This window comes from Poecilia reticulata, linkage group LG3 (assembly GCF_000633615.1).
Source record: "Poecilia reticulata strain Guanapo linkage group LG3, Guppy_female_1.0+MT, whole genome shotgun sequence".
Lineage (NCBI taxonomy): Eukaryota > Metazoa > Chordata > Actinopteri > Cyprinodontiformes > Poeciliidae > Poecilia > Poecilia reticulata.
This window is the reverse complement of record NC_024333.1, coordinates 19,804,188-19,830,089: the sequence shown is the minus strand read 5'-3', so window position 1 is coordinate 19,830,089 and position 25,902 is coordinate 19,804,188. Positions and strand designations below refer to the sequence as shown.

At 40.7% G+C, this 25,902-nt stretch overlaps 1 protein-coding gene across 6 annotated transcripts in view; it reads left to right on the top strand.

Moving 5' to 3' along the window:
- Positions 1-25,902, top strand: part of tcf12 (transcription factor 12) — an 85,886-nt gene that overhangs the window by 54,618 nt on the left and 5,366 nt on the right. For 2 of the 6 annotated variants that reach the window (XM_008405386.2, XM_017304011.1), the window contains exons 9-18: positions 7,876-7,975; positions 8,425-8,564; positions 9,053-9,194; positions 9,359-9,429; positions 12,480-12,618; positions 19,042-19,115; positions 20,507-20,578; positions 21,037-21,228; positions 25,251-25,338; positions 25,414-25,573. In XM_008405386.2, the coding sequence (XP_008403608.1) occupies positions 7,876-7,975; positions 8,425-8,564; positions 9,053-9,194; positions 9,359-9,429; positions 12,480-12,618; positions 19,042-19,115; positions 20,507-20,578; positions 21,037-21,228; positions 25,251-25,338; positions 25,414-25,573 (1,178 nt within the window). Of the gene's footprint in view, positions 1-2,254; positions 2,473-7,875; positions 7,976-8,424; positions 8,565-9,052; positions 9,195-9,358; positions 9,430-12,479; positions 12,619-19,041; positions 19,116-20,506; positions 20,579-21,036; positions 21,229-25,250; positions 25,339-25,413; positions 25,574-25,902 lie in introns of those variants that run through there. The other 4 variants (XM_017304013.1, XM_008405387.2, XM_017304014.1 and 1 more) reach the window with 4 other exon arrangements.

Genomic DNA, 25,902 nt, shown 5'->3' with positions numbered 1-25,902 from the left:
GTGTGTGTGTGTGTGTGTGTGTGTGTGTGTGTGTGTGTGTGTGTGTGTGTGTGTGTAAAAATAACAAAAATGGAAGGGAATGTGCCAAAATAATAAAAAATTTTGCAAAAACAAATAAATGGTGAATCATAAATAAATCCATTTACATCTTTATAGATTTTTTCGGTTTTTGCTTTTCTGTAATGAAATGACAGTTGATTTCGTTATTAAAATTGAACTCTAAAAATGTGGTTAATTAGTTAATTCATCTTTAATATTGACAGAAATTATATTTTCATATAAGTTTAAAAACGTTTTTTCCCGTAATAAACATTTACTCAGGGACCTGTAAGGATGTAAATACTTTTTTCATACAGATGTGTAGTTTTTGTTTGTTTTTATTGATATGGATCTGTTTTTCCTAATCCTGTTAGAACTTCGTATAAATATAATATTAATTGAATCGTTCCTCATTTGGTTGAACAGGTTGAAAATTAGAAATCTCCCTTCATGAGTCTCATGTTTCCTGTTTTTCTACCAAAAGTCTGAAATGTGTTAAAGACATTCAGAATATTGCAGTCAGGGGGTTTGGAGGGTCTGAATCCTGGAACGTCCCCCTGCTCTCTGAGTCGACCTTCCCTAATTAGAACCAGATCTTCTTACCGGAAACAATCTCCCTGCCCGATGACATCACCGCTAAATCCATTCATGAGATCGAAGTGAGCTCAGATCGTGGATTTGTCTTGAACCCTCCAAACAAATCTCCTGAAAAGCACCTTGTAGTGTTTGACGTGAACAGGTGCAGAGAGTTGGACCTGCGTCTCTCTTAAACACTTCCCACTGAAACAAAGCTTTGGATTGTGTGGTATGCTTGTTATAGCTGAGTTAAATTGAGGCTGTTTTGTCCTAAATCATCTGGTCGTGTTGTGTGATCTTATTTCCTTCGTTATTGCCTTTCCGTTCCTGCTTTTCCCCCCCTCGTGCAGCTCTGCGCTGTGTCTGGACTTGCTTTAGACCCCTTCAAACGTTTCCATCGTGAGCAATTTTTCCTTGAAGGATCAACTTGAAACGGAGCCAAATATAAAACGGCAACAACATGTAGAGCCAGTGTTTTGGATGAGTTTAAAAGAGATTCTGAGAAGAAAGGGGGATAAATAATAACAGTGCTAAAAGGAAAAGCATAATAAGGGCCTAGTTTTGTCAGGGAAGTGGAGGCTTTCATCTTTCTATGACTGTAATGTTCTCAATGAGTCTACATGCCTGGGTTTAGTCCAGCAGGCTTCAAGTGGCGCACATGAAAGGCTCCAGGCAGACTGCGTCTCACTGGAATATGGTATCCATCCTCTCTTTTCTTCTGCTCCCCTCCACCTTATAAAGGTAATGGGTAGCTGTGTGACAGTAAACCATGGTAAAATGGCTGTCAGTATTTCGTTTCCCCCCCCCGGCGTCCTCCCACCGCTCTCCCCCGTCTGAGGCCCCCAGCGTTTAGAAAACGGAGCATTATTTTCCTGTTCGACGTCACAAGCCAAACCCCTCTGCAGCTGTTGCATGCTTTAAAACTCTCTTTGCAGCCACTTCAGCAAAAGGTTCCTGTCAAATAACACCACAGCGCTCATATTGAACACACCAAACTAAAAAGACTCAACTTTCCCTCTGTTTCTCCCTCCGTTTCCAAGGGTTTTGGACGCTTTTTCCCTTCCCTACATGTGTAGATTTCACTTTCTCCCTCTAATAACTCCTAATTGGGAACTGATCCATGTGTGGGAGCAGGTAAAAATCGGTTTCCAGGTTGTTGTCTCCTTACAAATAATTTGCTCCGCTGCCTGCAGACTCATTTCATCATCACAAAAACAAAAAGATTAGACACTCGGGATTAAAACGTTGGGATGAGAACGGGCTCTGTGTGCTTATTTAAGCATTCATTTGATCGCCACACATATTAATGAAATCCTGCTTAGAAAGCCATTATTTTAGTTCCAGTTTGTCGGGGGTTACCCTGCAGAAAAGCTGGATTTTTTTCTCTGCATTTTTTTATGCCTGGAATTAAACGTTTTCTTTCTTTCCCTCTCTAAATCCACTCACACGTTTGTTTTCCGTCCCACCCACTTCCCTTTATCTTCTCTCGACCCACCTCCCCTTCGCTTCCCTTCCCCCCATCCTCTCTTCCTCTTGGCCTCAGCATTTAGAGGCTTAAGCGAGGGATGTACCACGCGAGCCACTCCCTTCTTGCAGCCTCTCCCCCCTTTCCCACAGCGTGCAGTGGTACGATCCTGCTTTGCATAAGTTTCCTCTGAGTGGGTCTTGTGTGGAGGCCAGTACTGAAAGAATTATTAGTCCCTTTTGAACGGTTTGGATGTATGTGTAGAGAGAAAGCTAGTGCGCTGCTGTTATAACACCGTTATCACCTAAATAGTTGAAGCTATAATGTATTGCGCCTACCCAGTCCCTGGAATGGGCAGTAACTCTTTAATGTATTACTACAACGGGAAATCGGTGAGTAGTCTCTTTGGGAATGTGTGTGTGTGTGTGTGTGTGTGAGAGGGACACAGACGAGAGCTGTGAAGAAGTGTGTGTTTCCTTCTCTGCTTCGGTCTGCCTGCGTTTCTAAGCTCGCCTAAGTTTTGTGTTTTAGTCGTTTCAAGTGAAAACACAGGATTCAGCGTGTTGAAAAGCAGGGCTACTCCTGCTGATTTTCCATGACATCAGTTCCACTGTTTCTGTGTAATTACCATCCAGTGGGTTCGAGTGTGTAAAAAGTGCTTTAAACTTTATGTCGGTCCAATTCGACTTTACAGCTCAGGACAAGTTTCTCATGCACAGAACCAAGCGTTTCTTGCAAGTCTTGAATTTATTTTTACTGGCTGGTTCCTTCAGCTCTAAGAACTGGTTGAAATAATAACAAGTGGGAGTCTGGGAATGATTAAGGCAAAGAGGCTGCCTGTTGAGGTTAGACTTTCCTGTTTGCAGATTGAGCTCCAAGCACCAGTGTTGCTGTTATTCCATCTGTTTTTAATCACTTTGGCATTCTGGACGCCACAGGGAGCCTAATGTGATTTCTGAACTTCTCTGTAATCACCTCTTTGATTTTTGTTGCTCTGAAAATGCTCTGTGTTGTAAGTGCTTCTTTTTGTGTACATGCGTGATGAAGGTGCTTGACAGTGTTTTAGTGCCGTTTGCGCCTGTCTTTTTTCTTCTGCTGTTTTCACGGTGAGGCCACTAAAGTAATTTGCTCCACATTGCATCGGTGAAATCCTAAACTATCGGTCCTGTTATCAGTCGATTACACAAGTCGGTTTCCACCTGTCATTTCCTGTGCTTTTAATATTTTACAAAGGCCACATGTGTTTGAAGGAAGAGAAAAAGGTTTTATAGATTTTTATTCAAAAGGTCATCTCTCTCTGGATTCAGTTAAAATTTTTCTTAGAGCCTATTAAAGCATTTCCCCTTTCTTCCCTCTGGAAAAAATGACTTTGATCTCTTTTTATATTAAGCATTAACAGACTTGTGTTACAGTTAGTGATGGGGGGAAAATTGATAGCATGTGGACAGAACGGGCAAACTTTCTGATCAAAAGCTTTTGCTAAACAACCTCAAACTTTTTTTTTCTTCCCCCCTCTGATTTTCATGCAAGGGGAAAAAAAATAGATGGTGCTCATTCTGTAAAACTACTTGATCCACATTAATTTGTTGCAGTGCAAAGTTGCATAGCAGGCTCACCATCTGGAGCACTGGGAGAATTCACAGTGGGCCATTGGCTTGTGAACTGGTGGCACGGCACCAATACAGATGGAGCATTTCGCTGATCTATCTTCCACTGCCTGTTAGCGAAAGAGGAACAAATTAAATCTGATGCTGCACCGGTTTGTCGACATTTTCCCCCCCGAATACGCTTCTTGTAAGGTGGCGCGCCGTTGGAGTCGATCCTTAAAAAAAAGGGAATATTAGGACACCTTTTTCTTCAAGTGTTGTTTACCTGTTGTTGTTTATGCGGTGCAACAGGTTACATCACTCCTTCTAAAGCTAATCCCCCCTCCTGCATGCTGCGCTGCTGCACTTAAACATGCACGCTTCACTGCATGTCCAAAACAAAGTCTCTGTATGCGTGTGCGTTCGTGCGTGTGTGTGCGTGTGTGTGTCTTGACCCACCATGTCCTGTATGCATCAAACACATAGACTGTGTTTACTTTGACTGGTCCCATTATTCTGAGTCACACCTTATTTTATTTTATTTTGATATTTTCAGATCCTTGCCTCAATAGATTTTTTTTTTTTATTAGATTGTTATTTTTATATTTTATTTTTTTTACTGATGTCTTTGGACTTAAGTCTGCAAAATGCTTTAATCATTTATTTAGATTTTGAAGTATTTTTTGGCATTTTTTACTGTATACAGCTCTGGTAAAATCTAAGAGCCCACTGCTCTAAGCCCCATTGAAAACCTCTTGATTTTTCCACCAAAAACTGATTTCTGAACTCTTCCTCAGTTAAAACATTAGTATTATTGTTTCTAAATGAATATGAACTTGTTTTCTTTGCATAATTTGAGGTCTGAAAGCGCTGCATTTGTTTTGTTATATTCTGTAAATAGATACAAAATTTTAGCTTGGAGTTTCATTAACATGTTGTCCGTAGTTCATAGAATAAAAGAACAATGTTCATTTTACTCAAATGTAAACCTATAGAGAATAAAATCAAAGAACTGATCATTTCAAGTGATTTCTGAATTTTTCCAGAGCTGTACATCTCAGTTATATTAAAATGATTCAACATGTTATGTACTTTGTAATCACTTGCTACATGTTAAGTTGAGCTTAAACATTACTTACATTTATTTATTTTGAGTGTTTTATGTTTACCTAAACCTTTCATAGGTATTTCACGTTATTATTATTAAAAGCAGGCTAAGCTTAGTAGTTGTTTGAAAAGGCAAACTAAGCCTTGTCAGTGTCTAAGATTTGGAGTTGGACTTGAAAATGCCCCCAAGTGATTTGGTTTGAATCCAAGTAATGACATGCTCCTAAATAAAAGAAAAGAAAAACAGGACACGCTGCTAAGAGTTTGTTTGAAGTTCTTCCCTTTGAGCTATTTGGCCATGAGCCTGTTTTTACCTTACTTTTATCGCTGTAGATTCCCCTTCATGTCGTCGTGCTTCGTCCTTTGTGATGGTTGACAGATTGTGTTTTAACATGTGATGTTGTGATTGGTGTGGCGTGAGCTTCAAAGGCGGGCTGGTTCGCTCTGAGACATGTGGAGAGGTGTAATATTCACTCAGCCGAGGCTTTCGGTGTCAACAGGGCACAATGAGTGTCTTTACTTTCTTTCTCCAGACGTTTTTGTCTTGCATTTATCTTGACTTGTGGTTTCTAGTAACGGAACATTAAAAAAAATGAAGAAAACAAGCAAAAACAAAACTAATGTTTTGTTAAAAGTTTTAGAAAGTATCTTGCCTGAATGAATGCTTTGAACTCCGGTGTCACTGTTACGGGTCATTTTATTTAAGCTTTACCGGCTGCTGCTCTAATAGCCGGTGTAAGCCTGTGTTGGTGTGCTGATCCGTGTGAGTGACGGCTTTTAATTAATGGCCTTGTAAAAGGAAACCCAGGCGGGCTCTCTCTTCCATAGGCCGACGGAATGAGGCACCCGGTGTTAGGGATGGTTTATTAATGCTTGGACTGGTTAGCCCAGGGTAAAAAGGACAATTAGCATTATCCAGCGCCATATGCTGCCCGTGGAGCGTCTGACACGGGGAAAAGACAAAGCCCTGGCTAACCTGAGATCTCTGTGGACTACGATCAACCTGGGTCACATGTGTAAGCCAGAAGGCCCAGGAGAGCTCCGCCCCTCCCAGAGCACTTTAATTACACATCCAGACAGCAGAACGCCGGAGTCCTGCTCACTCAGCTCACACTCACGTTCTGCCTCCACAACGCGCCCTCTGCTGCAGATAACCATGATTATAGTCTATTGATTAGTCTGAGTCATCGATTAATCGGATGAAAAAAGTCTGCCGATTTTTTATCCAATCACTTAAGCTTTTCATTTTACAGAATATGAGAAATACTTAAATGTTCTTATTTAAAAGGTCTTCTTTTTAAATAAGAACATTAACATGTTATTGCCTAAAATGCAACAACATATTCCTTAGTGAACTTGATTATTTGTAGGAAAGGATTTTTCTGCAGATTAAAAGTTCTTCTAGCATCAACATGTGCAAAGTTCAACCATTTCTGGTTGACTTAACATTCATACAGTGTAGGGCTGATCTGACTAATAATTCAACAGCAAAAGGTGGTTAACAGGATATATTTTTTTATTTTACAGAATTCAAACCAGGTAAAGCTAAAAATGAAACTTGATGAGCTTTTGGGTATATTTACAAACGTTTCTTATATCTTAATCTTTCCAGACCAAACATAGCGCCGGCGATCCGTAATTCTGCCAAACTGTCTGAAAAATTGCAACGGTTTCTGAAAGGGGAGACGTTGCACTTTCCAGCTAATATCTGGTTATTACGGTAATTTCACCCCCGCCGAAGTAGGGAGTGAAATTAATATGAGGGGCCGTCGTTTAATAGATGGTAAATTGTAAAAATAACTTGCTAGATATTGAAGGTTCCAGTTGTTATGGATAAATGGGTAAATATATTTAATCACAGGACATTTAAAGAACTGCAAACAATTAAAATAGGCAAAAAATATCCAGGCAGAGATTTGAAACTTGGGGTAAAATGCCTTTTATAAAGTTTTGGCTTAATCGCTGCTCTGACTGTCATTTTAGAGTCTGTGTACTCCGGTTATCGGTTTATTGATTACTAAATTAGTTGACTATCACTACAATAATTGATTAATAAAGATTCATCTGATTAATTGAGCATTTTAGTTGAATTCATTTACTTGGGCAATGCGTTGTGTCGGACAAGAACAACGCAGATAAACAACATGTCATCTCTGATGTGCTCTAGGAAGCAGTTTGGATGAGTGAGCCGTCAACGTCAGGGTGTGAAATGAGGCTATTAAACGAGGGATTAAACATGTGGAGTGTGTGTGTGTGTGTGTGTGTGTGTGTGTGTGTGTGTGTGTGTGTGTGTGTGTGTGTGTGTGTGTGNGTGTGTGTGTGTGTGTGTGTGTGTGTGTGTGTGTGTGTGTGTGTGTGTGTGTGTGTGTGTGTGCGTGCGTGCGTGAGTGAGCTGGGACCGTGCAGGTGCATGTATCTGGCAGGTCTGGCTCTGATTAGAGCTACATGATGACGAAGGTCATCCAGTTCTGTCTGTGGGAGGAAGAATCCACCCTCACACTCGCTCCCACCATGTGAAGCTGCAGACCACATCACTGGTGTTTGGCCTACAGTCCCTTTGATCCCCACCGCCCAGCTTGGCACAAACACTCAGCTGTACAACAGCCTGCCCATTGAGCCTCCCTTTCCCCAACCCCAACACGCAGGTACAGATGCGAGGAATGCTAAACAGGCCCTTCTTGTAGCACTTATTTGATTTTTGCCTCTGTGGGAATGCTTTAATTTGCCAGGCTTTTAGTCTTTGAGCGTAAGCGGTATCATTATACTTCCATTAGAGACTGAGTTGACCTGAAATGCAAATACTCCTGATAATCCACTCCTCTCTTCGTGAGCTTGATTGCTCGCTAGTCATTAAAGCGTGCGCTTGTGTGTGTATTTGTTGGCTTTGGGCTGCATCAGCAGGACTTGGTTCTAGTTGCGAGATTAAGCAGTTTTATGTCTGTGTGGTCGCGCATTTCCTTCTGGAAGAAAACATTCAAGAGCGCCTTTCATCTTTTTATTAACGCTGTACTGTAGTTTTCTGTCTAAACGCACAAATAGATGCTGGAGTGTTTTAGTGTTTGTTTGGCCAGTTGTTGTTGTAAATCTGCGTTGTTTTGACAGGTGTATGCACCGTCTCCAAACTCAGAGGACTTCAACAGAGATTCCCCCTCGTACTCCTCGCCTAAACCTTCCAGCAGTATGTTTGCAAGCACTTTCTTTGGTAAGTTCAAAGCAGGGCAGTCTTTTAATTTATTTTTTTATTTTTCCAGTCCAAAGTGGCCAGAGGTTTTTCTTTTTGATATTCTTTTATAAAGAGAGGACCTGATGGATCAAGTAATATTAATGTCTACTTATTTTGTCAAACAAAAATAATCTGGACTTTTATGTGTTTTATTGAAGTCCAGTTTACAGATTTGAAAGACCTGAACAACAATCTAGACATTGTTATATTTTCTCTTTTTTTAAGCTTTAATGTGACTTTCAGGCGTGAGCTCCTTTGTTATCTCAGCTGTTATGTTTCAGTCCCAGAAAGGAAAAAAAAAACCCAACCAGCTTTAAAAGCCCTTCTTTATAGAGCCCAAAGTTATAAAGTGGGTTATTAGTGTCTCGCTGTGTGAAAACATGTTGCTACATTGCATTATAAAGTGAAACATTGTGTGTTTCTGGTAGACGGTACCCACAGTTCGTCTGACCCCTGGAATTCGTCCAGCGGGATCAGTCAGCCCGGCTACGGGGGAATGCTGGCAGGATCTTCATCTCACATGGCCCAGACGGGAAACTACAGCAGCCTGCACTCACATGACCGTTTGGTAAGCAGTCTGCACAAGACCTACCCGGATAAACTGGTCATGAATTAATGTTCATTACTTTTTTTTTGCTGAAAGTGTGTGAATTGTGTTGCTTCTAAATTCTCCCTCCTCCTTGTTTCTTTTTAGCGCTGCATCCACTCCTGCAGTGTGCGTGCGTGCGTGCGTGCGTGTATGTGCATTAAGTCGTTGTCTGGTTATTATCAGAGAAGACACTATTGACCCGGTTTTTGTCAGTGTTTGATCTGGCCTCGTCTGCCTGCCTGCTTCAGCTGGCAGAGCATCACAGGGAGCCTGCAGATGCTGCCTGCCCTCTCTTTATCTCCATCCCTCCACCCCCATTAACTTTTCCTCCATCACAGCCTGGGAGATGTCAAAGGACAATTACAATTTAGAGAACAAAAAGCTCTGTTTTTGTCCTGACGCACGTGCACACATCCACGTTTGAAGACGAACTGCTTCTGCTTATTTATTTATATTTAATCCCTCAGAATTACCCCGCACATTCGGTCTCTCCGGATATCAACGCCAGTCTTCCTCCCATGTCAAGCTTCCACCGGAGCAACACCAGCACCTCGCCGTTTGTCACCGCAGCACACACTTCATCCGTCAACTCCGTCGACGGGGTTATGGGTACGTACGGCTCGGCACGTTTTCTCCAACATGACTAATCCGCTGACCTTCAGCGTGATCAAAGTCCGTTCTGTTGAGGCTGTGAGTCAGTTGAACAGCTTCTGTATATCATGACCGATCTGTCGGAGTTTGTACTAACAAGGCGGCACTCTGTGTTCTCCCAGTCGCTGCGAATCGGGGGACGACTACTGGAAGCTCGCAGACTGGAGATGCACTGGGCAAGGCTCTGGCCTCGGTGAGTTAGAAACCTGCTCTACCATCCAAGTAACCCTGAAGCCCCAAGTATAAGTTTGATAAATGTTTTCTCAAACTTCTTAATCACTCTGCTAAATAAAATGTTGTCATGAAATAGGAAAGTGTCAAAATTGGTCAGGTGTTTCATTAACCAGTTGACAGAAGAAATATCTAAAAACACAGATTTTTTTTTACAAATGTAACTTTATTTGAAACAGTTACTAAAACAAAGAAAATACATCCCATCTTTTGAAACATCACCTGCTTTTCTTTATTTTGGTCATGTTGTTTTTATAACCAAAGGTGAATTTTGTGTGCATTATAACAATAAAACAACATTTTGGCTTTAGAGGGTTCATGGAGCCAAACAGAAAGGTAGAGATTATTAAGTATTGGACAAAAAAAGCTTCAGTTGTGTTGATTCTTCTAAGAAAAACCATCCAATTAACCTCACTGACATCATCTGATTGCTGCTGATTTTTAAAATGAAAGCCTTACGATACAATTCATTTAATATTTTTTACTGTGAAATAAACCTGTTTTTATATTATTTTTCTTTCTGTGTCATATTTGACACATTAGGCATTTACGGTTATGGAATTATAAAAAAGATTTTGTGTGTTTTATAATCAAACTTATCATTCTAGATGGATGACATCTTTAAAACCCGCTGGATCATGTACAAATGTTAAAGATAAATTTAAAGGTTTTATAACGCAACATTTGAAGCTTTTTATTTAATTACAATACAAAAAAAACAATGTTTTAAAAAACTATTTGTTGATAATGAGATTAAATATGCAGTTTCTGAGTGTAATTTCTTGTACCAGGCTTTAAAGGTTAAACCATTTCATTTTAAAATCAGCTGGACTCTGTGTGGGAGGCTCATTTATTGCATTGTTTTTCTCAGAAGACTCAGCGTGGCTTAAGCTTTGTTTTAGTCCCCACGTTCCTGCAGGACTCTGTCGTCTCATCGTTTGGTGAAAGTTGTGTTTCTTCTGCTACATTTACTCTTCAGAAACGTTTCTCAAGAATAAAAGCAACGCCTGAGGACAGTATTGTCATTTGTGAGGGTTTTTTATCATTTATACTGCCCTGTGACATATTTGAATATGTGCAGTCTGTGTCTGGAGCAAGATAAGATTCAAATGTGTGGTGGATCTCAACAAAGTGTCCTAAAATGCTGCTGGTCGACCGAGTGCGATCTGCAATATTTTGGTAAAACTAAAACTTGAAGCACAAGCTGTTCCTTCAGGAAGGATATTTCCTAACCTCTGCGACTTCACATAATGAGAGTTCTGGGATGGTAATAACAAATTAAGTCTTTTATATTTGCAGACTCAATTCTATTAGCATGACAAAGCCGGAGTGAAACGGACACGGTTGGACCCGGGTGGGGGCGCGGATCACGGGGCACATGGGAGTTTATAACTGCTGTGGCTCTACTCCACGGCCCCCCCCGCCTCTGTGGGGCTTTTGTTCTCCGCCCTTTTAAATTGGCCGGGCTTATTGGCCCCATGCCGCCTGCGGGAGTGTAACTGATGACGAGGCGGGGCTTCATTTATTCCAGTAAAATGAGCCGTGCTTCACTTTCAATGCAATGAAAAGAAGAGAAAGCCAATATATCGTCTGGTCAGGAGTCACGGTTATAAACGGGTTGATTTTTAGACACTGGGAAGATATTTGGAGAGTTTTATTGGTTTCTGCCTGCTGTGTGTCCAAACAGAGAGAAAAATAAGCATAAATGATACAGTGAGCGACTCTTCACCTCAACCAGAAAAAACTTTAGAGCTGGGGAGTCAAACTCATTTTCTTAAAGGGCCGGCTGCCCCAGAATATGTTGATAAAACCAATTAAGCTGTTAAAGTATCAATAAACAGTTGTTCCCTCAATATTTTGTGATTATTTTAGTGTTTTTTAGCAGTCTGTATGATGTTAAATGTGACTTTTTAACATTTGTCTTATCAGTTACGGGCTATAACTTGACCTCAAGTCAGGCTGAGGAAGCAGTAAATTAAACTTAATGTTTTTGACCAATTTTGAGAAAATTTACAGTAAAATCAGAAGAAAATGTGGAGATTTGTTGATTTTGTGTGAATTTTGCAGATCTGTGAAAAACTGGAGGGACTTATAGATTGTAATAAAAAGCTACGGCGGGCCAGATTTGGCCCCCCGGCCTTGAGTTTGAAACCTAGAGGAACCTCCACCTTGATTCTCCAAGTTGACTGGAAAACCATAAGAAGACTGAGGTCTTTCTATCATTCCTGCACAAGTGAAACAGTTGCTTTCAAGTTCGACTAGATCTTAATTCGTCCCAGAAGTCTGTTTTTCCCCCCCTTGCTAATTAGTCAGGATTCAGTGGTGAGACATGTTCTTTTATGGCATAAACATTCTATGATTAAAAGGGGGAAAAAAACAGGAATATGTTTATATTTTAATCTAGTGCTTGGTTAAATAAATGAAGATCTGATCTCCTCAATCTCGAAGCAGAACCCGACGAACTCTGCCTCACCTACCAAACAGAGCAGCACTGAAACAAAAAGATACGCTGAAACCGACATGACTAATAATCGTGGCGTCTCATGGAAAACTTTTGTCCTAGTTGTCCTCTTTACAGGAGCGGCAAAGTTTCAAACGGATGCAAAAATAAACAACGGTTGGATCCTTGTAGATGTTGATGTATGGACCACGGCACAATCTCTGGCTGCAGACTAAAACATGGCCCTGGAGATTTTCTGTGTTTGGCTTAACGGGGTTTCCAGGTTGGGCGTCTGCACCTCCAGAAACCTCAGTGGAATAATAAGCAGAGTGACTCGATCGAACACAACTGTCTTCATACAAGGGCAACACAAGCTGAGAATTTGTCTTTATTTGAAAAGCTGCTCAAGAAAAACAAAGAAAACAACTGAGATTGAATGAGAAACGTCTCATTTAATCTCTCAAGTTATTTGTCCCTTGGTGTTTTCATCACATAAACTGACCTGCTTGTGTCTCATTCTTGCTTCTTGTTAAGCAGGGCTGACTCTGGGCTGTCTTTCTTCGTGTTTCCAGATTTACTCACCTGACCACACTAGCAGCAGCTTCCCGTCCAATCCGTCCACACCTGTGGGTTCCCCCTCGCCTCTGACAGCAGGAGCCGCTTCGGCCGGGACCGTTGTGAGCGCCGCAGGGACCCCGTCTGCAAGGCCAGGTACAGCTCCAGCCTTCAGATTTTAATCTCTCTCACACACACACACACACACACACACACACACAACTTAACCTCTAAATACCAGCAGTAAGATTAAATAAATGGATTCCATACCAGCATGGAAAAGCTTCTTTACAGCTTCAGGATCTGAGCCAAATGTATCTTTTTTTGATGCAAGTCTTTCCAAATCTCTGCCTCTCTAACAAAGCTTGTGCTTTCCTCAAGAACGTGCTGTATCAAGTCATTATGTTGCCATATGTTTTATTTTTTATAATCCTAAAAGTCTTATATATCAGTTAGGATATTAAAATAGGAAAAACAATGTTTTTATTTCAGAAAAAGAAGTCCTGGTTTTACTAGAAGCAAATCTGACAGTTACTTCTTGTGTCACTGTTTAGACAGTTCATACATTGTGTTTGCGTTTTGCTTTGACCCAATTAAAAGGATTTAATTAATGGGGATCCAGTTTTAACTGCAGAAGAATAATAACAAGCTCATAAGAAACCCGCTGTTTCCATCCATCAACCCTGTAAACTTTGAAAACGACCGAATGAACAGAGATTATTTCTCTGACCTTGAACTGCAGCATCCAGAATAAAGCAGAGCAAACTAACATCTGTAAGGTGTGTAATTATCTCTTAGGAACGGTAAAAGTTTGGTCTAAATGTTTCTTGTCGCGCATCAAAACAAAAGTACTTTTACTGAAAGGAAGGTTTGAGACGAGGCTTGACGGAGGAGCTGCTGTAATCTCCCTTCCCTTCATAAAAGCTCAAGTCTTGCTCACAGCAGAATGCTCTGTTGCCTGTAGAATTGAACTGAGCGACTTCGGAGCAGCCGGGTGTCATTTGCATGCGATTTAATTAAAGCAAACACAGCGCACTGTTGTGCGTGTTGTTTGGTTTGGCAATTCTCAAATCAAAGGGAGTGGTTTCTTCAGGGGCTGCAGCGATTTCAAGCTCAGGACAACATATCAATTTTTTTTTTTTTTGTAGATCCATAAAAATTCTTCATGTTTATATTTTCCACCAAACAGCCAACAAGTGGCTTCATGCTGCCTCGTTCGAGTGCGCCTCCCACCCACTGTATGTGCTGTGCACTCTGTGCTTGGCACCAAAACACCAAACAGATGAAGTGAATTTCAAGGTCTGGTATTTGCCAAACTGTCGCAGATTTCCTTGCACTTGCCGTCGCACAGCCACAAATACGAGGCCCCTATGACTTTAATTAATTTAATGACTTTTACTGCGCGCTACATTCTGCTTTGATTAATCAAAGCCTGAGCAGAATGGCTAGTTGAAAGTTCTTCCAAAACTTAATTAAATACCACTTTCAGCTTTAGAGTAAGTCTAATCATTTCATACTTGCTCTTTAAGCCATGTGTGAACAGTTTCTAAGGAATCCATCCAGCTTTGCCTCTCATCCTCTAAGCAGTGCAGTTAACAACTTTGATGATATTTGAAATTTAATCTTTTTAAGTGAACAAATACAACATTAACCTCAAATAAGAAAGTTGGCCTTTTCTTATCTGCGCTATATGAGAGGAATAATAATGAGACTTGCATTAAAATCATAAGATCAGCGCTGTGTTGGTCCACTCTTCGCCACATATTTTGGTCTTACAGAGCTAATCCCTGCAGACATTGAGAGACTTTTTCTCTCAGCTTTGTTAATTTACATCCTACCCGACAGAATAACATTCATTCTTTGACTTATCTGGGACTTTATTTTCAATTTAAACCAATTTCCAAACCATCTCTGGGCAAGCTCTTACAAAAGAAATTACGCCGCGGCTTTTAGAGTGGTGAAGGATACCAAAATCTTACATTTAAAGTCTTTGAAGTGGGTCCTGGATTACTGTTCTTGAAAAGCATTTCATTCGTGCAAAACTGTTTTATTGACTCATAATAGCAGCTCTTGGCATTCGCCCTCCTTTGTAATGAGAGAGAATTTAGAGAGTGGATTTGTTGTAACGTAATCCTGCTTTCCACTACAAGGGCTTTGTGGTACTGTATGATTTTTGAGGACGGACACGCATGTTTCCCTCTAAATTGTAATTAGTTTCTGCACCAAACCCCAGAGCAAAAACAGAGAAAAAGAAAACAGCTCAGCGCGTCTTTTCACGCATGAGAGAGCAGCAAAAACTCGTTCTCGTTTGTAGCGCGCCGGTTGTTTAAGTACGGACAAAAGAGATGTGCGTTACAGTAATAAGGACTGTCAGAGGTGTTGACAGAGGTGGGAGAGTAATGGAAAGAGAACGAGGGGGAACGGTGAGGGAAAGCCCGGTGTGTTGTTTTAGCGGGCAGTTGTGTCATGTGCGGTAATGGAGTGGCGACAGCTGTCTCCACGTATGCCCCCTCATCCTCAGCTGTTACCCTGCCCCACGGACAGCTGTTCTCCAAACACACACACACACACACACATACACACACACAGAGAGGGAGAGAGAGAGAAAGAGAGCGCAGACTGGAAAAGACTTTTCATTTGCCTTTGTGTGAAGGAAGGTGCCTCTGACTCAGCTGATCCAAACTCTGATGACTTTCTTCATCTATTTGCATCACATAAGCGTAACAATGATGATTAATTGAACTCTTAAGCTAATAATATGGAATACATTCATGTCAGGCTGCAGCAAAGGGATATTGTGTCTCTAATTATTTGCTCTTATTGGGCCAGAAAAAGAGCAAGTCTTCCAAATTGGCCCAAAATTTTCTCTCTGTTAATGTTAGTTGCAAAATCCATTCATCACCGGGATTACACCAATATACAGCACATTACTCAAGACTGGTTTGTTCAATTAGCCCTCTCCGGTGCATGTGGGGAACTGAGCCTCAGGCTAATTTTTCACAGCCGCCAGCCAGCGAATGCTCATGCGAAGTGCTTTCCTCACTCACCTGGGAGGGAGCTGAGGCAGAGCAGACTTTCATTTCCTTCACTTTTAATAGTCTGTTAATTAAAGTCTGCTTTCTCAAAGGCAGAGTGTGAGGGAACATAAAAACCCGAGCACAAAAGACTTTAGAGGTTCAGTCAGACATTTCAGTGGAATTAATTAATGGAAAATGCTGGGAACGGTTTCCTGGCGGTAGGGAGGTGTAACTTTTTTTTTTTTTGTGCTTCTTCATCAGCTAAAAAATACATTGCCCTGTTTGTAGTGAAGAAATTATTCTGTTTCTCCTGTTATATTATGTACCGTTTATCACAATATTCTGTAGTACTATTGTAATAATGATTAAAAAAAAACTATTCCTCACTTCTTTTTTTAGGTGTTGCAGCATTCAAGGTGCTGCGCTTTAAAACATTCATATTTGAAAGAAGATCTTGATTTATACAGCTAATCTGCACATCGAGACTTCATTTAAACATATTCCCAAATTTACTGATGTTTATTGATGCTCTCATGGAAAAATATAAAGAACAAAATAGTAAAAATAACATTTTAGTCAATTCTTATTTATGATGAACAAGAAGCGATACAATAAATGCCCATCGCTATCATTTGAACATAAAAACCCTGTCATGTTTTGAAGTATGTTTGTTGTTTTTAATGCTTTTCTGAATAGTGCATGTTTATGAGGATGAAAGTTGAGGAATTCAGTGCTTTTTTAAACACAGCTTTACCTCAAATTTAAGCTCAAATTGCATCAATTAGACTAGATGTGCAATTTAGAGGTTCACATTTGCAGTACGCTTACATTACACAAACGCAGAACGGATGCCAGTAAACATGTGTGGCAGTCTGTGTTAGCTGGCGTTTTATTTGTGCATGCTACAGAGAGAGGTGATTTTCCGATGAGTTAATTTTTTCCTACACCCTTGAAATGCAGCTGATGTGATGGAGGCATTGGTCTCCACACCATGACTCTCCAGGGCTTTTACAACCTAAACTATTTCCAGACAGCCAATTGTAAACAATGGAAAATCGGAGCCTTCTTTTGGTGGTTGAGCAGAAACATGTGGGGGTGGGGCTGTGCAGCTACTATATGCTCCATGTAGAAAACTCTGATCATTCCAGTAGTTTCTCTTAATTCTTATTGAAATGACAGGGGCGACTGTGGGTAGAGAAGTTGAATTGTGATGTGAAGGTTGTAGGTTTGATTCCAGCCACATGTCGACACACTCCTGGGCAAGGCACTTAACCCCAAACTGCCCACCGATCAGTGTAAAAATGTGAATGTGAATGAGGGACTGTAAAGCGCTTTGAGTGGTCAAAATGATTGGAAAAGCTCTATATAAGTTCAGTCCGTATACCATTTAAATCACAGGAGCATTTTAACAAAGAGTCCGTTCACACCAGCCGTCTTTAGTCCACTTTAATCAGACTCTAGTTCGTTTGGGGAGGAGTGATACTGATACGGACCAAGAAATCAAACTCTGGTCACCCTAAAAAGTCTCAGTTCCAATGCATATGTTGATGTAAGGTCCAAAAGCAGGAAGTGAACTACAGCACAAGGCATTCTGGGTAAATACAACCAAAACAAACGCAAGAGTCTGATGCTAGCTGGAGAGAGGTAGCTCATGTTTTTTTTACTAAATCCTACAGCAGCTAAAATCTGACTCTGCTCCATTTCTATTTACGTTTTGTGAAGAAGAAAGTTGCGTTCATGTCTTCTGAGGTTTTCATGTCGTTTTCATCAGTGGTTGTTGGTGCAGCGCCCCCACAGGCGAGGAGGGGAACAGGTTTCTCAAAGAATTTGGTGCATTTGAATGCAGTGTGAAATCAAACCACACCAGCTAAAAATGTAACAAATGTTGCAGTTTTACCAGATTTCAGGTGTGAAAACATCCAAAAGGCGTTTTGAAACCGTAGGTTTTCTAGGTCTTTCTAACCCTACACTTAAAAATACATTTCTGTTGTAAGAAGCGCATAGCTGTCTTCATAAATGAATTTCAGGGTTTACACTAATTAAAACAGTATGAAAGCCTCCATCTGTGAGCTGTGCGACAGCAGGTCTCATTTACAACCATGTAGGTTGAGTCTGGCGTCCGTCCACAGGGAAGGACGCCAGAGGGGAGCGGGCCGGACCGGCCAGAGACACCCTACCCTGGAAACAACCTGGAAAGATTCAATATTGTCTAAGCCCATTGAGATTTTTTAAATGTACTTTAACACATTGTCTCATGTTACATGTGCAAGACAAGTTAGTAGGACAGTCATGCAGAAGAAAACGAAGGGAAGAAGCGTTGCGTAGCTTCAAATGTGACGAGCAGATGTGGATTCCTTTTCTTTAATTTACACCAGATCAAATCAGCTTGATTTGTCTTCCGGTGCTGGCCTGCAGCTCAGCCTCTTGGCTCTCACACGTTCACTGAATCCAGAGTGAGCATTTACAAGCCAAGCTGGAAATCGTAACCCCGAGTGAAGAGAAAGCTTGATTACTTTACATCAGGACAATCTGATTAAGATGCAGTAGTTTTCTTTATTTTGAATTTCTGTCCAACTTTGTGTAATAAATGTTTGCAAATATTTACAGCTGCAACTTGGATAAAAAAAATGTTTTATTCAGCAGATTTTTTATTTTATACAAGATGCAAATGAACAAATAATTAAATTCCTTTAGTGAGCGCTTGATCATTGGACGCAGTTAAAATCCTTCTAACCTCAACACATGGGGAAAACTTTCTCTGTTTGATTTAACGTTACTTAGCTCTAATTTGCTGATTGTTTTTTTTTTTGGGTTACAGGTTTAATAATTGGATAATAAAGTTACTTAATTGGAGTATTTTGCTAAATTTTAACCTGATGAAGCCAAAACTCAGGGTAAAACATATTTACAAGACAATGAAGATTTTTTTCCATCTTAAATACAAAATGCATTTTTTTTTGCCCTTTTTTAGCTGCATTGCTGTTCTGACTGTGTTGTTCTGTTCAGCAAACGTCCATTTTTGAGTGTGTTTTCCCATATTGTTTAATTAAAGCACCTATGGAGAACGTTCTGTCTCTCTCGACTCCAGCTGTTGGAGAACAAAGAGGCCTCGCTGTGTCAAAACGTGTTAAATGTGCTCAGAGACAGAGCCAGTCTCTAGAAACTAGTGTGAGTTTTCAGGGCTCACTATGGTTTCTGATATGGTTTCTGGACGCTGCAGAAACCATATCTTGGTTCTGCCCGATGCCGTGAACGTCTCAGGGTGGAAGTGGGAGTTAGTCGAACCCTTTGCTGGCTCACATTTCAGGATGCAGTCCAGCCTGCAGGAAGTGATGCAGTTGGATCTTTAAAAGATAAAAATATCTTAAATGGAACAAGAAGAGGCCAGAAAATCAGGATGTCGGTGTGTTATGACTGCATGTCATTGTGTTTGTCAGCTACTTTTTGTGTGACGTGTGGATGATTCAGCAGGACTCCCCACGGCTCCTGATTGTGCTGATGTGAAACTCAGCCGCAGCGTTGCTAACTACGACCCTCTTCGCATCATTTCCTCTCCTCCCAGGTGCCAACCAGTGGCCCCGTGCGAGCGGACAGACTCCCTCCTCTCCAAACTATGAGAACTCCCTCCACTCGCTGGTAAGCTCCCGGCGACTCGACCCTGCGATAGATACGATATCCATGAGCTAGCATTACATGCAGATTCCTGTCCGACAAATGTTCTGCTGAGGAAGACGGGGGTCGAGGGATAACCAAACTGAACAATACTCGTCCCTCGGGGCCTGCCATCTGTCCCCGGCTCCGAGGGCCCGCTCCCGGGCGTGGATGACAGTTGGGGGTGGGGAGGGCTGAGCTAAGCAGGCTACAGTGGGAGGGTGTGGAGGGATGGCAGCTGTTTGCTGAGCCACTTCTCCTGAATTCCTCCGCTGCCATGCAACCAGAGCCGAGGATCACATTTCACCCAGCCCAGCTACCTGTTGACGTTCATTTGCATTACCTGCTGCAAGCCTGCAAGCTTTTAAACACAAACCACCGGATAATTAGAGGCGCAGGAACATGTAACATAAAACAATCACCACACTGCAAAAACACAGAATCTTCGTTTCTTACCATTTGAAATTAGACAAAGCTAACTTACACTCACAGATTATTTCACTAATAATAAAATAAAGACTAAACTTGTTTGCTTTTGAACTATAATAAATGAAACAATCACCAACATATTTGATGGCACTCATCAAAATATGTTCCTTCAGTTGTTGACTTTATGGTGTTTTCTTTATAACTTTGTAATTTTGTGTCTTTATTATGTGAATCACTTTGAACTGCCTTGCTGCTGAAAAGCGCTAGTCAAATAAACTTGATTGATTGATTGATAAAACACATTTCCCATGTTTTAAGTCTAAGTAGTACGTTAATTTTGTAATAGAAGACTAAACTAAAAGATTCTAGGTTTTTATTCAGCCTGGATGCAGCAGACATACATTCTCTGCACTGTTTTCTTGTAAGTGATAAATATTTCTACTGGCACGCAATGAAGGAATGCTTTCATGATGAGGATTTGATTAAAAGTGTTGAAATAAAACCTAAGTTTCCCTGCTTGTTGAGTCAGAACTACCAGGAAAATGAAAAAGTCCCATCAGGTTCAGGAGGCGATGAAGAGAGTCAGAAATTGGATTAAAGCAGAGACGAGTCATTTTACTGCCAAACGTCATTTATTAAAGCTCGCAGAAATGCATCTAACTTAAACATTCAGTTTTTCATCCCTATAAACTGTTCAGAAGAGCGAAATAAGATCTAAATAATACATTTAAAGAATAAACCCCATGAACAGTGGCGTAGTTTGGGCTGTTAAATGTGCAAACGTGGAAACATTTTCATCTTTTCAAAGTGGACGGTCAGCAGCTGCATGCTTCTCTCCAAATCCCTTACTTCTTCAGAAAAGCAATCTTTATCTTGAGTGTGTTTGTGGTATTTATAGGCTCTGATCTCTTCTTATAATTCTTTTTATTCTTATTTGACTTTGCCAGAAAAACAGAGTCCATCAGCAGTTACATGAGCATCTCCAGGATGCCATGTCTTTCTTAAAGGATGTCTGCGAGGTACTGATCCGATAGTCTACATCCATGCATCCTCCATGCATCTTCACCTTTTTGTTTTGTTGCACAAACACATTATTGGTTTTAAAAGTATGATTTTTTAAATTTTTTTTTACCCAAGTTGCCTTTATTTTCCATGTCATGTTGTCTTTTCCAGTCATTCCAGCTTGCAGCGATTATGTTTGGTGCAGATTTATAAATGATTGTTTGATCAGACGATTAATAGAGAACAAAAGCGGACAGTTTGTCTTTGCAGCTCAAGCTGAAATGGCTGAGTTTATCTTGAGTTTGAACGGCCGTCTTTATCTTCTGTTTCATCCCCGCCCCTCCAAGTCCTCACCATACAATCAGTGTTTTCAGTTTTCATCCTAATGTGCTTATACTAAGCTGCTCTGTTCTTCCTTTTCTCTTCTACTCTTTCCCTAAATCTTTGTTTCCACAATCCCCCCCGGTCCTTCCAGTCTCGGATGGAAGATCGCCTGGACAGATTGGATGATGCAATCCTCGTTTTGAGGAACCATGCAGTGGGCTCCACCGCCAGCCTGCCCAGCGACATTCACAGCCTGCTGGGACAGGCGCAGAACGGGCCAATAACAACCATCGGACCAAACTTTCCCGCCTCTGCACTCGTTCCAAGTCGGACTGCGGCGATGGTACGACGAACGCTTTGACGTTTTCATGTATGGTTTGCATTAAAACTCCCCCCATCGCAGGCTCAACCACCTGCTCAAAGCTGGTGGGCCGCCACGAGTGAAAACTAGACGTTTTCCACACATGAATAGTTGAATTTATACCGACATATTTTCCATAAGCGTAATGGCTGGCCTAAAGCTCACCCTCCTCTGGAGAGCGGCCGGGGTGAAGGAGGAATGAGAAAAGCAGGCGCAGCGAAGAGAGGTTGCACTTCTCCGTAGGACTTGTTTGTATTTCTTTTCCTCTTAAAGTCGAAGCCTCTTGAGGAGACGGAGAATGCACAACCCGGAATAAATCAGGATGTGTTCATCCAGTCTGAGGTATTTCATTTTCTGCAGCCAAGAGTTTTGAACACATCTGCAGGGGAAATCAAAACGGGACAGCTCATCTTGTTGTAATCCGGAGTTGTTTGGAAATAATTTGGGTCACTCAAAAACTATGAAAGAAGCCGAGCAATGTCGGTTTTATTATGGATGCAAATCCAGATTACTTGTTGTAACAACAAAGCAAGGCAGGTTTATCTGTGCAATTAAAGGGTAATTCAAAGTTATTTAATGACGTTTTAACAATTTGTTCTGGGTTTTAAGGAAGTTTTATCCAAATTTAACAAGCATAAAAACTTAATCAAATGCCTCCATTTGATTAACACAACCCTGAAGAAATGAGGCTCTAGCTGTCAAACTCAAGACCCGGGGGCTAAATCTGGCCCGTCGTGGATTTTTATGTGGCCCTCTGAATTCCAGTTTTTGCTCCAGTTTTTCAAAAATCAGCAAAATTCACACAAAATCAACAGATCTCCACATTTTTTCTCAAAATTGACCAAAAACATTGAGTTTAAGTGGCTGCTGCCTCAGCCTTACTTGATGTCAAGTAGGGCGATTAAAAAAAGAAAGTCACATTTAACATTATACATTAGCATAAATATCATAAAAAAATATTTCCAAATTATCACCACAAAATCTGTGATTCTGATTGCAAAAAACAGAAAAACAATCACAGAATCCTGGATGTGAAATGAAGCTTATTTCATTTTAACAGTTTAATTGGTTTTATCAGTAGATTCTGGCACAACCGGCCCTTTAAGAGTATTCAGGTTTTTAATTTGATTTTTAGTTTGACGGACGTTGGATTAGCTGCGTCTGCCTGGTGGAGTTTTAAAGAAGCAGGAAGAGACGCCATTTCAATGATCCAACCTGCTGAAACCATTCATGAGGTTTTCTGTGACCCAGGTAGACTCTTTATTCCAGCTTTGTGTTCAAATGTTTAGTAACAGAATAAAATACGGCCTGGTCCGTGATGATGGTTTTTGCCAGCTGGGTGTTCTTTGGACTCAGGAAGTCATGAGAAATGTTGTTGAGATTAGTAATCTGAGATTAGGGGAGCAGAGATGCCAAATTAAAGTGGGAGCTTTAAACCAAATTAAACCTGGAGCTCTGAGGAACTCTACGTTGTTTTTCACCGAGATTTATGATTCACAAATTTAGTTCTGGTCCTGGAAGTAAAATATGAGCTAATCTGGCACAAAGCCATTAATCCCACCCACTTTAACTAGCAGAACAGAGATTTAATAATATTACAGATTATATGACACATTTTTTTCTTTTACTTTGTTAAAGTAAATATATGTTGACAGTTATATTTACTCAGTTATATTTACTTGAGTAACTCTTTGAAAAAAAATAACTTTTAAGATTTTTGTTTTTTTTTTACAACGCTGTCCTTTTTATTTATTTATTTATTTATTTGTGATTTTATTAAGTATCTCTACTCTTACTTGAGTTACATTTCTGTATTTTCTGGACCCACTGAATGAAAAACAAACGTCTTTTAACAAAAATTCACCCTGAACAGACAGACACCTGCAGTTCCTGCTGAAATTTTCTAAGTTTTATATTGAAAGAAACTGATTTGAGGAAAATAAATACCTGATTTTGATACTTTTAGTTACTTTAACGAATTATTGTCCTTTTAGTCCTTAAAATACAAACATTTTCACTTAACTTTAGATTTAGGTCCGTCTGATTCTGTAAATGTTAATATTAGATGATTAATAATTTAATCAGTTACTCAGGACTTTTGACCAAATACTTTTTAACTCTTACTTGATAATTTCTTGGACAGCTACTTTGTACTTTACTTGAGTAAAGATATGATGAAGTTCTGCTACTTTTACTTTGTGCTCTCTGCCTACCTCTGTATGTTGATCACATTTGACCAAATGTTATCATTTCTTCCAGTGTTTCAACCTCTTACTGTTGTTGAAATATAACTTGACTCAAAATGAAGGAAAGCATAAAAACACAAACATGTTATTTCCTTACATGTGAGACCAGCAGTGCTGTCGATAATGAACGGAGGTTCATCCTTCAGGGTTTTAGTTCGTGCTGTTTGAAGGCGGCGTGTTTTGTGTCGTCGTTTCCTGATGCGGGTCGTCGTCGTGACCAGAAACGCTTCTGTGCTCGTCAGAGGAGCTCGGTGTTTGTTGGCTTGTGGCTCTGATGCTGACCGACTGTGAGATAGAACATACTGTGTCTGCGCTAACACAGCGCTTCCTGTGCGGGAAGAGGTCCCTCCAGACGGGGGTCCGCGGGTCGACTCCCCGCCCTCTGCCCCCTCGCTCCCCTTTTCATCGCCGCTTTTTAACAGCCCAGGAAATGTGAATGGTTGGAAACGTGTGTCTGAGCCCAAACAGAGCAGCTCAGCTGTATGGTAATCAGGCCCAGCCGTGAAAATGGCAGCGCTCTTTTCTCACCACAGACCCCGGCCTTTTTCCCTCCTCCTCCTCCTCCTCCCACAGACAAAGAGTTGTTTGGACACCTGTTGAGCGCGCAGCAAAGATTAGCGTAGCGCCAAGGAAGGGGAGGATCTCGGCGTGGCAGGGTGAACAGAGGCCAGCAGTGGCTGGGGATCACATTCCTGGAGGAAAGACGGAGAAACTCTTCTCCCAGCTCCTCCACTGGGAGCCGTTTTGTGTTTCAGCATGTGATGAAGGACGGACTCCATCCTGCTGATTGTTTTATAGCAACAATCTGTAAAGAATAAGGGATTTAGTTTAGGAACTTGGACTGAGAGCAGTTGAACATTTTTGGAAAAGAAACTCTGGGGAGTTGAAGCCTCGCTAAAGAGACGTGTTTTTATTTGTGGCTCCGAAGAATTCGATTTGAACGCCGCTTAGAAATTAAAGAGAAGAGCAAACTTTATGCATCGCATAAAGAATTAAAGTGAATAAAACAAAGACACAATAAAAACATAAGGTTATATAATGTGAAAAATGCATGCATCTGCAGCTACAAAGATACTTCCACCATCAGCATGTGGAAAGATTTTCTGCTTTAACTAATGTCAGTGCAGTGTAGGGAGGATCTGTTCACCATTTCTGATCAAGCAGTTAATGCTTTTTATTCTGTTTCTACATAATTTGAACCAAGCGAAGCTAAAATTATCCCATTAGAGGAAATTTAGGTAGAAAATATTTACAGAAAAATATTTTTTTCTATTTTAAGTGCAAAATGTATATATTTTTATACAGTTTTGCCTTAATTACTGTTTATTCTTCACACTCTACTTAACGCTTATTTGATTACTAAAATAGTTGATTATTTCAATAATCGATTATAATATCATGTGTATTCTACCTGCTCCTTTTTGAACAAACGGACGTGATAATTTGTTTTATTGTTTATTTTTTCTTGTTTTTACTTTTTTTGTCTGTTCAAAATAAATAAATAAATAAAATAACTGAATAATCCCAACAATTCAATTCAATTCAAAGATACTTTATTAATCCCAAAGGGATCTCAGATTAGATTAAATTAATCCTGTTAGAAGCAGCTCTTAAAATAAATCAGTGTTTCTCAGATCTTCCTGCTGGTAGAGCTTCACCGTAACGAGGTTTTCTCTTTTCCAGGCCGTTTTCTCCTCTCGTTTTATTTTAAGCTCTTCTGTTTCCTTTCTGCTCATCCACTTCCTGTCTGCGCTCCAGCAGGGCGGCGACGACGCGGCCAGCCTCACCAACAGCCATGGCTCCACGTCCACCACGGAGCTCAACCACCAGGTGGAGGCCTTCAGAGGTCAGAGGTCACCCTTCGTGTTCCTCACAAAGATCTGCAGCCCTGCGATGTCTCACCGCTGAGTGTTTTTCGCAGGTCTGACTTCCGTGCTGTCCGGTCATATTCCTGCCTCCCTGGAGCTGAAGATCGAGAAGCAGGAGAAGGACGACATGCATGACAGCCTGTCCGACAGCAAATCAGACGACGAGAGCGATGGGAGAGACATAAAGACGCCCAGGACAGGCCAACGCACGAGGTAGGAAACGATTAATCACCATTAATCGATTGCTGAAATAATCGTCAACTAATTTAATTATCTGTCAATCATTAACTGAAGTAGACGAAAAAAGAAGCAAAACATTCAGAGCAATAAATGAGTCAAAACGGCTTAAAATATATAAATATACATGTATGCATCTAGGATAAAAACACTTTTGTCTGTCAACGTGTTTCAGCCAAAACTCGAGAGGAATCGATTTATCTTCAGATTCACTATAGGAATGATACGTTATCGCATTGATAGGATACGCTATCGCATTGATATGATACGTTATCGCATTGATATGATACGTTATCGCATTGATA